The sequence below is a fragment of the Astatotilapia calliptera genome, chromosome 18 (genome assembly GCF_900246225.1).
Source record: "Astatotilapia calliptera chromosome 18, fAstCal1.2, whole genome shotgun sequence".
In the NCBI taxonomy this organism is placed as follows: Eukaryota; Metazoa; Chordata; class Actinopteri; order Cichliformes; family Cichlidae; genus Astatotilapia; species Astatotilapia calliptera.
This window is the reverse complement of record NC_039319.1, coordinates 8731637-8746286: the sequence shown is the minus strand read 5'-3', so window position 1 is coordinate 8746286 and position 14650 is coordinate 8731637. Positions and strand designations below refer to the sequence as shown.

At 41.8% G+C, this 14650-nt stretch overlaps 1 protein-coding gene across 1 annotated transcript in view; it reads left to right on the top strand.

Annotated features, from left to right (window-relative positions):
- Window positions 1-14650, top strand: part of LOC113010767 (uncharacterized) — a 28851-nt gene that overhangs the window by 918 nt on the left and 13283 nt on the right. The window contains exons 2-4 of the mRNA XM_026149973.1: window positions 2013-2943; window positions 6069-6379; window positions 10292-10879. Of these exons, the coding sequence (XP_026005758.1) occupies window positions 2013-2943; window positions 6069-6379; window positions 10292-10879 (1830 nt within the window). The remainder of the gene's footprint in view (window positions 1-2012; window positions 2944-6068; window positions 6380-10291; window positions 10880-14650) is intronic.

The following is a 14650-nucleotide window of genomic DNA, read 5'->3' as shown; positions in this document are numbered from 1 at the left end:
AAATCTTTTTTTTAAACTCAATATGAAAAAATAGAAATAAGTAAATGGTTTCAAAAACCCACGATTTACTAATAACATTTAAAATGGTGATTCCACTCCTCATTTGAAAATCCATTTCAAATGGAAAGAGTAAAGGGAAGTTAAAGTCCAGACTTAAAAGCACAGATGGAGGATGCCCTGCTTATGTCAAGCAGTAACAGTCTAAGGAGAAAGCTACTGGACTTTTTTTTTTGCGCCTGTCCCGTTTGGTTCTTTTGAGATCAGAATTATTGTCTAAAGGCCAAGAAAGCTGTCCAAAGGATTTACTTTACCAAATGGACCATCCCGGCCCTGCCGTATTGGTCTATTTGATTCACTTTGTTTTTAGTGTTAATTTTATTTTATTTTCACTTGTTACACATGGGACAGACGTCACTGGGGAAATGAAAGGGGAGAAAGAGAGGTAGGGAAAGAAAAACAGTGGGGAAGAGAAACTGTGATAAAGGGCAAAAAACAAAAACCAACAAAACAAACAGACAAAAAATACATATATCAATGACCTGGATCACCTGTTGAGAAAGAAAAATAGAGAAAACAAGCAAAAAAAGAGAGCAATAGAATAAACAACATCACGATGATCTATGTGAATATAACAGTAAATACTAAATATTAAACATTATTGTGCAGCACGTAGGATCGACAGCACACAGTGTGCTTTGAGGTAGGAGCCAAAAAGGGTGTAGTTTGTGTGTGTGTGAACACCTGTGTGTACACCTGTGAGCATGAACGCACTTGTTTTAAAAGGTCCCTTTTAAAGGTCCCTGCTAGAGGGTGTGGGGGGCCATAGCCTCGTCCTCCAGGGCATGAAGCAGGTATGGAGGAGATTCAGGCTCCAGACATCCAGAGGCCCTCAGAGCACAAGAGACTAAGGAAGACCAACAGAGGGGCAGCCGTGCCACTCTCCCGGAAAGAGCTGAGGAGAGCCCCAGATGAGGGGTCACTCAGCAGCTGCGGAGCCAGGGGGGGTTGCAGTGACGTGCCCGTGAGCTCCGCCGGCAGCCAGCTGTGCCAGAGTGACCGAGCCCCAAGCCCAGAGGCCGAGCGAGCCCCAGGCTCCAGGCCCCGACAAGCAGCCACCAGGAGTGAGCCAGTGCGTACCTGGACGCCCATCCCCGGACACAAAGAACCACCAATGCAGCAGCAGGGAGGCCCCACATTCCATTTCTTTTTGTTTCATTTAGACCTTTCACCCCTCATCCAAGGGGCTTCTTCACTTCCTCATGACATGAGCCAAGGTCATTACCTCCAGATGTTTTAGGTGAAACCACGTTGAGACCTTGCCTAACCCTATCATCTGACCCACTGAGGTCATCTGATGTGAGGTTAAGGCTCAAGAGTGCATTAGAATAGAATAGAATAGAATAGAATAAATCTTTATTATCCCACCGATGGGAAATTTCGATGTTACAGAGCTCTTACAGCAAGGGAAAATAAAATATAAAAGGAAGACACAGGGTGGTCCTATAAACATAAACAACCGAAATTTGTATGTACAGGTATAGGTTATAGGTGCCTGAATCCTTTACCAACAATTTATTTTAGTCTTTGTAGTTCATTTATAAAGATAGTTAAATATAAATTTCTGTACACTGTCTTTCTAACTGCTGGGATATTTTTTTTATTATGTCTTGGTCCAATTCGATGAATCAAAGAAATTCATTTTCTTTGACATTCATTTCATTTTCAGATTAAACCGACTGAATCTTTTTTAGCAATATATCAGTCAGATAAAACTCAAGAACTTATGAAGATAAAAACAGTTTATTGCAGTATATCAGGGACTTTCTAAACTTTGTAAAACCTGAGTTTATCAGGAAGCATCCTTTTGTGGCTGACATGTCTAACCGTTTCCAGTAAACAGCAGCACTAAAACACTTCTACTGGTGAAACTGGTTAGATGCTCTGTTGACTTGCATTTGTTGGTTGAGAATTGAAATCGAGTGTTAACACGGTTGTCATCCTTTTAAATGCAGACAAAAAGGAAGCTCAGGACATGGTTGCAGTGTCTCTTCAACCAAAAACTGCCCAAAATGTGACAGAAGAGAGCCAAAACATCTGGCCAGTGGTGAAGCACGAGCCAGAGGATGAACCTGCTAACATCGAAACAGAAGACAACACGGCGAGAACAGGTGTTTGCTTCAAGGCAGAGCAGGATGACTTGATGTGGCCTGCTTGTAGCATGTTTGAGAGTAACCCTGTGGCGTTGCAGCAGCACATGCAGATCCTCCCCTCTGACGCTGATCAGTATTCTCCTCAGAGCAACACAGAAAGTTCCTATAATTCTTTACTGTCTACCACAGAGGAAACTGCAGGCGCGCCAGTGAGAGCGGAGGTAGAGACGCACCCCGCGTGTATGGGAGGCATCGCTTTAGAGTCTGTTCATACTAAAGAGTTCAGATGTATTTCACCCCCTGCAGGCAGTCAGGGTGACTGCTTGCGAGCTGAGCCGTTACTCCCTCTGCCTCACGTGGAAACAGCCGCAGCAATCTCAGCAAGTTCAAATGCTGACGCTCCTAACCAGAGTAGAGATGTCTTTAAAGCCAAAAGGGTGATGAAGGTGTGCAGACCTAATCAGAAAGTCTACGTCTGCTCTTTGTGCAACAAGAGTTTCTCGTGCCTGTTTCAATTGGAGAAACACGTAGCCACCCACCAACCCTCCAAACGCTTCAGGTGCCTCGAGTGTGGGAAATCTTTCACCCAGAAGACCCGGCTGAGGACGCACCAAAGCGTGCACACCGGGGAGAGGCCGTTTAGTTGCAAAATCTGCGGTAAGATGTTTTCGAGGCAGGACAACTGCCTCAGACACGAGCGGTTCCACAGCGGGCTGGAGCCGTACAGCTGCAGGCAGTGCGGTAAAAGCTTCACGGCGCTTGGTAACCTCAAAATACATGAAGAGATCCACCTGCAAGGAAGATAGCGATCAGATACTGCAGCTCTCAGAGATGGACTGCGGTAGTTTGAACATTTGCATGAACCTTTTATTTTACAAGTGTGCTTTGACAGTTTTATTGAAGTGAATGAACAGAAACATAAAAAGCCCTCTGATTTGCATTACAGGGGGGCAGATGCATTAGAGTCATTACATTTATCGTTTGCTTTGTCTTGCTTTTCCATTGGACGCACACCTCTTTGTGAGATATTACACATAAAACTAATATAATTTGACATTTTGTCCCATTAATGTGACAAACTTCATCTCCTGGGAAATCTAAACATAAAAAACATCGTAACTGTTATTTTTGAAAAAAGTTTCTATGTCTTTTTTTCCTAATGGCATGATCACAATTAACCTAAAAAAAGAAGCACTGCTCTGGAGATTATTTACTTTTAAGGGAATATTATTGTGTTTTTGAAAAAAAAAAACATATAGTAGTGGGTAATATGTATTGATGGGTAACAGATAATAGGTATTGATTTGTAAATAACTGGACATGAATAATTTGAGTTTATTATCTAATTTTTCTGACTAGGCAGCTCATTCTCTTTTTCACGACCATATGTGATGTAGATGTGAAATGTAAAAGTGAGGTCAGAGGTATAATTAGATATTTAGAATCCCCCACAGCAGTAACAATTCCTAAATGTTGCAAAAAACAAAGGCAGCAGACTTTTAATCAGTTTTAAAGATTAAAGACATTTTATGAAAGTTTGACCTTATTTGACCACAACCACCACAACCTACACAGACAGAATAAATTAAATAAAACAGAAACTAAAAAATAACCACTAACTGATAAATAAAGGCATTCTGGTGTTGATGCAAGAGTTAACAGTTTAACTTCCATAAATGTCAACTATTGATTGATTCTCATGCCGCGAGTAGGAACTACTAGAGAGGTGGGGAAGATTTTCTTTTTCTGTGTTCTCATATAAATATTAGATGGCCTTTAAATGCAGTCTGAGTAGCAAACGATTCTCTCAGGCATTGAAACTGCAAGAGCGTGGTGACGTGTGAAGGGCTCAGAGGAATATATTTGGTCTTTGTTTTCAGTTTCCCCAAACATACCACCAGCAGACTGTGTAGTGTAGATGTTCCTGTCGTGTCAGGGGCTTCCTGGAGGGTGTCTGCACTCATTTCTCTGAGAACAGCTTCTGTGGTTAACTCCAACAACTTATATGAACCAGCACTCTTTAGATGGCACATTGAACTGAAAAGATTAGTAAGAAATGGTTTGTTTATTGATGTTAACCGTGATGCTGATTATGCTCCCACGTGGATGCGCACATGGACAGCTGTGGTCACTGGGGTGTGTCGTTGTTTTATACTACTTTTAAGTCCACGTGCAGGGAGGACATTGCACTGTAGTTGCAGGGCACATGGATGCCTGATGATACCCTGCAGGTCCCTTTCAAATTCACAGATGTGGAAACATTTTTTTTTCCATAAGCCATTTGTGTGTTACTGTTTAGTAGACATTTCTGTGTTTGGGACATTTTTATGCAGTTTTAGATTCTTGTTCAAGAAAATGTTTCATTTGGAAGTTTTAGCTACCTTATTTCTTCTTAATTTTTAATTCTTCAATGACTGTACAAATACTCAAAGAAAACTGTGATTGGTGTGTTTGTAACTTTGTCATACTTCTGTACTCAGAAGTATTACAGTGCCTTGAAAATATACTGGTATCTGTTGTTGAAACATGTCTGAAGAAATTAAATGGTTGGTCCTTTTCTAATATTTGCCCTTGTGATGTAGTTATTAGCAGGACAAACTGTATGTGACTGAAGATTACTTGTCAGATCTTAATTACACACATTTAATTAAAAAGTAAAAACTTTTAAGTGCGCGAGAGATTATGATTGTGTGTGTGTGTGTGTGTGTGTGTGTGTGTGTGTGTGTGTATTCATTGTCTTTTGTGGGGGTTTTTTCCCAACAGTTTAATAAAGTGCAGACAACACAACAATGAGTTAATTGCATTTTTTTGAATTGAAAGTACATTTTTCATTTAAAGCTTCAACTCTGGGTTTCAAATGGTTAGATACATCTGTATAACTGCTCAAATATCTAATCAGATGACAGTAGTTCAATCCATTTAGGCCTTTAGACATGGTCAGCAGGATCGGTTCAAATCAAGCATCAGCATGGGGAAGAAATGTGATTTACGCGACTTTGAACGCAGCATGGTTGTTGGTGTTAGATAGGCTAATCTGAGTAGTTCAGAAACTGCTCATCTACTGATATTTTCGTCGATCTCACGGCCCATTGTTAGTCAGTGGTGCTAGATTCAGTCATGCAAATATACTATTTATAAGGTTGGGGAAACCTGCGGTCAGCAGAGAATGAAGACGTCACTTTGCCTTTCTGTCTCCAACCTGAGCTGTCTCTCTGATATATTCATTTCTAATCGTCTCCATTCTGGTTACCCGAAACAAAAATTTAAAAATCTTCAACTGAATATGTACACGTCCTGCACATATAAATTTTACTCTCAGGTGTTCCTAAAACTTAGCAGCTCTCCATTGTGTTGGTGCATAGAACTGGTGGGAATTTAAAATAATCCCTGACTCTGGTTACAACACTTTTAGATGAACATACTGTAATTAATCCAGATTCAAATGTTATGAAAGTGTATGATTTCTTTTGTCGTGTTGCACTTTATAGATGGTCCCTGCAACCTCCTCTCACAGCTGCTGTGTGTGTTGTATTGACGTGACTGGAAACATTGGAAACTTCTCATAAGTAAATGCTTGAAGAGTAAAGCGATATGGTCCCTTTAAGATAAAACCTGAAAATAGCATGTTTTCTCTAGATTCTCGTAAACTTCCTACTTTAGTCTTTTGAAGACTTTTTGTTTTTGGTTTAACAAAAAAAGGTCCAGCAGCCCCAGAAGTGCGGTGACAATATGCGTTGCGCTCTTCTTCGCGTTTTTACGGTATGTGTGTCATCACTTCCGTAAAACGAGAAAGTGTTTATCTCTTTGTACTCATTAAAAACCAACATCAGGCTAACCAAATGCCTGCAGGCTGGGAAGAGCCAGCGGCTCCCGCATCGGCCTGCTTCGCTTAGACGCGGCCGTTAACTCACCTCCCTGACGTGGGACCCACCGAGCCGCTTCTCTGGCTTTAAAGTTCAGCCCTCCTTCACTCCTTGGTCGGTTCACGATAATGTTGAGCAGCGTTGCTCTGCGCTCCCAGATCGCCTCCGTGATTGATGCCTTGTCCAAAGCAGCCGTGGCAGAAATCGCCAAAGTTGTGGAGGATGGCATGGTGGTGCTGCGGCTGGAAATGTGCCAGCGTGAAAACGAGATCAAGAAGCTGAAGAGCAACATCGAGCTCCTGCACGGCGAGCTGAGAGTAACCCAGCAGGCGGTGACCCTGAGACCCGACCACCACGGGAGAGATGGTGAGCTGGACCCGAGCTAAACCACACCTCAACACCCTGTAGCTGCCGTGCTAACCTGGCACCTCTTTGCTGAGGGGTGCCAACTTACTGGTACACTGATGCAAGGTTTGTCAGGGACGAAAAGGCACAAATCTCAGTTTTCAAACTTTTATAAAGGGGTTGTGTAAAGGTAGAGAAATACTTTATTAAATTCTAGAGAAAAAAATAATAATTTAAGAACAAATGTTTATGTTGCCACGTTGTGAAAAATCCCCCAGCACAAGGCTTTGGCTTTTATTTGCTCTGCAATAATATGGGAAATCGTTCCAGTGGTCATTTTGGATCATTTATCTTTTGGCTGCAGGACATGAGGACCAAAATAGGTCTTTTTAATGAGCTGGCATGTTTGCAGTTATATAGTGTAAAGAAAAGAATGTAAGCATTACAAAATTGTTTCTCTTCTTTGCGATAAGATATTAGCAGAAGTTACTTAGAAATAGATTTTTGTCCAGATGCCATGTGGACCTTTTCTGGGGACAGATATGAAACACACAAATCTATTTTCTCACTTTGTTGTAGATCTTTGAGTGATTCGTTTCATTTTGAAGAACATTTGGTACAAATATTTGGTTTGTTTCATGAGTCTCTCCCGCCTGCTCACATAGGTCAGAATAAACAGTATTACTTACACGGGCATGAGTTCAGTGCACCAGTTGTGCTTACTGTATTTATTGCTTAACTGCCATTAAAAACAAGAAAGAACATATTTTAGAAATCTGTCAAAAACAAGTTTAAAACAAAAAATGACTGAATTCACATTTGATTACTCACACTGGAGCTGGCACACTGGACTCCTTTGAGAAGTCGGAAATTAATCAAACAGTTAACCAGTAAAATTAATATTATTTTTTGTTTGTGAATGCAAGTAAATAACAGTAATTTGTCATCTTACTTTAAAAAAGTAATAGTATTGTCTGTTTTTTTTTTGTTTTTGTTTTTTTTTGTAAAATCAAATTGAAAAGTTATTGGATGTCAACAATAGTTATATTAAAAGTATCACTTCAATAAAAGAGCTTGTGGATATGGTGGGTTAACCATTACAGATTGATTTTGGTAATTACTGTTAATTTAGGGCAGCTGTGGCATAAATCTTATATTGGATGGTCGTCTAAAAATGTATTAAGCGCTGTAGCTTTCCAAAATGTACAAGAAGTCGAGATAGTGGTGCTTTTACATATTACTAATATTCACATATTTAGTGAGCTGTACAGCTCATGGATTTGTGGCATAGGAGATAAAGCAGGTTGTCCGCTAATTGCAGGGTGGGTGGTTGAATCCTTGGCTCCTCCAATGAATCCATCAGAGTGAGGGATGGTTTGAAAGCTCTCAGTCAATGGGCAATATTAAACAAATATGTAGGGCTGCTGTCTTGCATTTGCGCAGTATCTCTAAAATTAGAAACATCCAGTCTCAGAGAGATGCTGAAAAACCAGTTCATGCATTTGTTAATTCTAGGCTGGGCTATTGTAATTCATTATTATCAGGCTGTCCTAAAAACTCAGTTAATCCAAAAGGCTGCAGTGAGAGTACTGACAGGGACTAGAAAAAGAGAGCGTGTTCCTCTCACACTGGCCTCTCTTTGTTGGCTTCCTGTTAAATCCAGAATCTAATTTTACAATAATTCTCCTCACGTACAACATCGGTTCAGTTCAATTTGATTTATATAGTGCAAAACACAACAACAGTCAAAGGTGCTTTATATTGTAAGATAAAGACACTAATCAAACAACCCGCTTTGAGCGAGCACTTGGCGACAGTGGAAAGGAAAAACTCCCCTTTAAAGAGGAAAAAACCTCCAGCAGAATGTCCTCAGGGAAGGTCGGCCATCTGCCAGGACCAGCAGGGGTTGTCTGAATAATCAGGCCCTGTCTTATCTTAAAGACCCCAATAGAGCAATTGTCTCTCGGATTCCTGGCTTACTTGTGATTCCTAGGATGTTTAAAAGTAAAATTGGAAGCATCCTCTGTGGAACCAGCTCTTATTTTTAAGATTACATTTCAACTTTTCCTTTATGGTAAACCGTAGAGTTAGGGCTGGATCAGTTAACCCCGAATCCTCCCTTAGTTATACTACAATAGGCCAAAGTTGAGTATTTGTTCTTCATCCATCCATCCATCCTCATCCGCTTTATTCGAGGCCGGGTCGCGGGGGCAGCAGCCTAAGCAAAGAGGCCCAGACCTCCCTCTCCCCAGCCACCTCCTCCAGCTTATCCGGGGGAACACCAAGACGTTCCCAGGCCAGCCGAGAGATATAATCTCTCCAGCGTGTCCTGGGTCTGCCCCGGGGCCTCCTCCCGGTGGGACATGCCTGGAACACCTCACCCAGGAGGCGCCCAGGGGGCATCCTTGTCAGATGCCCGAACCACCTTAGCTGGCTCCTTTCGATGTGGAGCAGCAGCGGCTCTACTCTGAGCCCCTCCCAGATGGCTGAACTTCTCACCCTATCTCTAAGGGAGAGGCCAGCCACCCTTCGGAGGAAGCTCATTTCTGCCGCTTGTATCCGCGATCTCGTTCTTTCGGTTACTACCCACAGCTCGTGGCCATAGGTGAGGGTAGGGACGTAGATCGACCGGTAAATTGAGAGCTTCGCTTTTACACTCAGCTCCCTCTTCACCACGATGGACCGGTGCAGCATCTGCATTACTGCAGCTGCAGCCCCAATCCGTCTGTCGATCTCCGGCTCCCTTCTCCCATCACTCGCGAACAAGACCCCGAGATACTTTAACTCCTCCACTTGGGGCAGGAACTCATCCCCGACCCGGAGTGGGCACTCCACCCTTTTCCGGCTGAGAACCATGGCCTCAGATATGGAGGTGCTGATCCTCATTCCCGCTGCTTCACACTCGGCTGCGAACCGTTCCAGTGCGAGCTGGAGGCCCTCACCCGATGAAGCCAACAGAAGTATTTGTTCTTCACTCACCTATTTTCACTCACTATGTGTGGTTATGGGAGACTGCCCCGCCCCACCGAGCCTGTTTCTACCAGAAATTCTTCCTTACAGGGGATCATTTCATTGTTTGGGTTTTCTGTCAATTGCTGTAGATTCTTTACCTTACAATATCAAGCGCCTTGAGGCGACTGTTGTTGTGATTTGGTACATAAATAGAATTAAATGAGGTTTGTAGTAAAAAGCATGTTTAATGCTCGTTTAGAGTATGAAAGCACTATGTAAGTACCTGCCAAATTTAGGTAGTGAAACACGATCATTAGAGGATTGATTAGATTCTTGAACAAAATCCGAAAGGGCATATTTACATTTACTCCAAGATCTCATTAGTTACACGTCATTCACAAGAATAACTTCTGGTTTGTTGAGGCGGATCACATAACACTTTTAGCTCTGCTATTTATGAGGTCCAAAATAAATCTGTGCACCTTGTGAAAAGTTTTAAACTCACGCATGGTGCATAGTGTTTGGAGATATTGCCATGTAACAGTTTTGCAAGTTTTACCAAGGACCTGATTTCAAAACTTGAATAATGTGAAACTAAAGTGGTGCGTGCAGAGTCCATACTCTGCCACGACCAATGTTCTGTTTTTCAAACTTTTAGAACGTAATAACAGACCAAAGTTTAACAAGTTCTTCCTTTGCCACTGCTTCACCTCTCCATTAAACTTCATGAAATGCAGATCAAAAGTTGTGTAAACACAAAATCAGATGAACAAATGGCATTCAACTAATGTCTATCTTGACTCTCATCTTGGGGAAGAATTAAAGTTACAACTCTTTAATGTATGTTATTGGTTTGTTTCTGTCATTTTACATATCTCACCATCATCCTGGGGAAATTACTTCCTCCGGCTTCTAATTGTTTTGGAATTAAGTTAGTGATGGTTTAATTCAGTTATAACATGCATGTTTATCTTTCTGCAGAAAGCCAGGGTGGTGCTGGTGATGTGAAGAACTCTCTTGAAAATGTGCATGCTGATGATGGACCCGCCACTCTGTCTGTACCTGAAGTGAAGGTCAAATGTGAACCTGTGGAGGAGGAAAATCAACAGGCCAGCAGACAGTCCGACAAACCAGGAGAAGAGCTGCCTCTGTATGAAAGTGGACAGTGGAGATCGACGACACAAAATGAGACTGGACATAACAGCTCTCATTATTTACGTTTAGGACAGAACTCCCTGTCGTGTCTTCCCGAATCGTCTTTGGACAGTGGGCTGGCCGTGTCCTGCAGCAGCTCTGGTGGATTTCAGCAGAACCACTTTGGTCGTGGGTTACTGGGTTATAGTCTGTACCGCAATGCGTACAACACGGCACGGAGGAGGACGGTAAAGAGGCTGATGTTTAAGAAAGGCTTTATCTGTCCGTACTGCGGCAAATGTTTCGAGCGCGCGGGGCATCTCGAGCGGCATAAAAGGATTCACACTGGTGAGAAGCCATACCGCTGCGAGATATGTGGGAGGCGGTTCAATCAGAAATGCAGCCTCAAGGAGCACACAAAGATTCACAGAAGATGTAAGTAAAATGCTTCCTACTATGAGGTTTTTGGTTTGTTGCTTTAAGTTGGATTGTAACCAGCTCTCATCAGTGAAACACTTGGTCAGTTAAAGCTTGTGGAAATGAAGGCAGTGTTCATCTTCAATGCTTTCAAGCACTCAACAACTGAACAAGCAAACTATTCTGAGGGTGCAAGTATAGACACATGACTCCTTTCTTTTTTTGCTGATATATGCCTATGCTCCTATGAGCAAGCTATTGCAGTATTAAAAAAAGGGAGGGTTCAGCAGCCCCAACTATATGCTTCATCAAAGAGGAAATATTTAAGAAGAGAAGAAGAGGGGCCTGAAAGCTGAAGGATCTGCCTCCTATTCTACTTTTTAATCCCTAAGAACCAGAAACGTGCTCTGTTGGGGTGATATCGTATTATAAGGTCTTTAAGATTATATTGGGCCTGATTCTTCAAGACCTTGCATGTGAGAAGAGTATGTATAATGTTAAATGGTGATTATGAGACAGAGTTTTTCAGCTATTTTACAGAGTAACATGAAAGTATTGTAAGTAGGATAACAAATAACTTTTTCCTGAGAGTAATGAGGTAATGTTTTAGGAAAGCCTGTAAATGAATTACTATAGTTGAGCATAGAAGTTTTTCAGCATCACTTTGAGACAGGGTGTTTCTAATTTTAGAGATATTTCTTGAATGCAGGAACACAGTCCAATCATGATAGGTGTCGTAGATAAATAAATACTAAAAATTGATCATTTTAGCCTATTGCTAGGTGGTTCCTAAGCAACAGGACATGCCCGAATAAGTCTTTGTGGATCTAAATGAGATGTTATTGTGAACTTAAAACTTTTAAAAGGTGTTATAGGTGCATAGATGAGAATAATTGATCATTTATACCTACCTAACTATTGTTTGGTGGTTGCTAGGCAACATGATGGCATGATATACTTGATAGAGAGATAAACTTTGTTCATGCTGAAAGCACTTTGCTTGTTGCACTTTGTTGTGAAGCTGACAGCTGCTCACCTGCTGACATTCCAGGTTCTGGTTGCCTTGGTAACTCTCTAAGATTGTATGCCAGTCAACAGTTTCCTGTACTCTCATTGGTCCTGTACTCTCATTGGTCCCGTACTCTCATGTTGGAGTCCTGCCCCACTCATAGTCACTTGAAGTCACCAAATGTCATTCATGTTTTCTCCTCACTTTTATCTTCCATGTTGCTTCCATCTTTAGATGTACCTGTCCTCCACGTTTGGTTGCTCAACTCACGATTGTTTAAGCATAGTTGGAGACAAAGAAACAAACAGATTTTGTATAAGAACAATATGTCGACCAATTAGCTTTTCAGAAGCGACCAAAATGGTTAGTGCAGAAAGCTCGTTTAGATGATTTGAGACACAAAGACAAACACAAAAGCTTCTTATTATAGTTTTTCAGGAGCATCAACCACAGTCACAAACTCTGTCCTAGGCAACGGCTCTGTCAGATTAAGCCATTGTTCTGAAGAACTACAAACTGATTGACAGCTCTCCCTACTGGTGGCAGGTTTGGCAAAACAAAAAAGAAATAAATATGACCCTTACATTTAGCGCCATATTTATCATAAAGGTTTGAGCTATTTTCACACAGGAACTTCATACAACGCTAAAAGGGAACCTGTCACAAAATGGTTCGAAGCTGCCTGTTCTCACTTCTAACGCAACAGGAAATCTGCTTCAGAAGGTTTCTTACTAGCAGAAGTACTGTTGATTTTTAGGTGATAATGCCATTCAGGTATGGGACCAAAACTAACTCGAGTGTGACTTCACGTTGACAGATGAAAGACCGTTTGTCTACATCCTCGCATGCAGCTCGTTTTGTACAAAGACTAAAAAGGTTCAGGGTGAAAGCAGCCCTGGACCCAGTTAACTCATTCACTGCCAGCCATTGGCAGTGAATGAGTTAAACCCATCGACTCATTCACTGCCATTGACGGCTATAGACGTCAATGGCAGTGAATGAGTTAAGCTGCTCCTCTGCTTTTCTAACAGTCTGAACATGAGCAGAGAAAAAGTTGTGAAAACATCTGTCGTACATGCTCAAATATTTCAGTAACTGCACAATCATTGTCACTCTCAGAAGGGCCAAAAGACTTTGTGTTACACTTGGCAGTTTTGAGGTCTCCAGTAGTTTGGAGGTACATGTAAATCAGGGTGTTGCTGCATAATGGTGTGTGCACTCAGGCAGTATCCTCCTCTGTTATCGTACTGAAGGAGGTCAGGACCGGTGGCTGTTTGGTTGGTGGGGAATTACTACATTGCTCAACGATTCTTCAGCAGGGCAGGATTAGGGAGGTTCACGGATTTGTGGAGGATCAAACTTGGATGCCTGGGGTCATTGGCTCTCTGCCAGCGTACAGTATTATAGATTTTACTTATAAGAATGAATGAAAGATTAAAGACACATTTAAAATTATATGTAATTTATATGAAACATATAGAAGCAGTAATTTTATCTTTTAATTTGAAGGTTCATGTCACTCACATGACACGTTAGTAGCTAGTTGTACGCTGTGGTGTGTTATTTTTATCTTCTGTCTCTGAGTCTTGGTTCACAGTTTGAAGTCAGTAAGCACAGGAAAAATTATGTGGGTTAGGTGTGACGACAGTGAGTGAGTGGAGGGGAAGGTGACTTAAAAGGGTCTCAGTGAACAGCAGAGTCCCCCTTCCTGCCTTGTAGAGCCAATTTTTAGCTTTGTGCTACCCAGAGCAAGACCACCGGGCTCTGTACAAGATCCACCGGATATTAGTTACCGAGGTTGAAACCCAGTTCATGCATGTAACGTGACACTATTGAGATGTTCAGTGCCCTTCGAACCTTTAGGCAATTAACCAATTTTCAGCTTATTTTCTGCTGATCTTAGCAGAGCATAGCAAGCAACACCGAGGACAAAAATGACCCTCTGTGTTTGCAGGCAGATGAAACAATAAATCATTTCAGGGGTTCCCTCAAAGTATTTAGCATAGTTGGTAAGCCACCATAACTTTGTGTTCGAGTGTGGCGTCAAATCCAAACCGTTTCCAGATGTCTTCATAGACGACATCATGATTATTGTCAAGCAGGGGTCGCAAGTTTCCTTCCCTGCGGGTGTTTAAAGGAAAGAATTTCTAAAGCTTAAACTACTTGTGTTTTAAACAGCTTAAAGCTTTAACTGCTGATGGTAAAGAAGCAGGAGCATTATTTTCCATACCAACTGATCACTTTTGGTCTCAAATGTTGTTATTATTAACAATAAAAAATGAGTTTTTTGACATTTAACTTAGGGGTGAGCAGAATATTCCTTTCACCCAATAAATAAACAAATTCAAAATGATTAATTTTAATTGCAGTTTCTACACTCAGTTTCCCTGTGGCTGCCAGTGGGGCTCGCGCTGCAGTTTTATACCATTTCTGTAGTGTGAGGTTGAAACCTGCTAACCCCGTGAATATACCAAACATGGCTGCATGTTCTGGCTCTGAAGCCTCTGGAGCTAATTGCACCCACTCAAAATGATGATTACAGTTCCACCAGATGTGCTGCTGTGTGATTCAGAAGCATTGTAGGAGTGACTTGAGGTCTCAGTGCTGCTTAAAATGGAGCCGGGTCTATTTTTGATGAAGACGCCTCAAGTTGCACAGAGCAGATTAGGGAGGCGAGAATCTGGTCAGTTTTCAATATCAACGAACCCCCACCCACAAGACTAAACACTTCATTTCTGGTGTGAACTGACACCCTGAGAAGCGCTGAACAAAAAACTGGA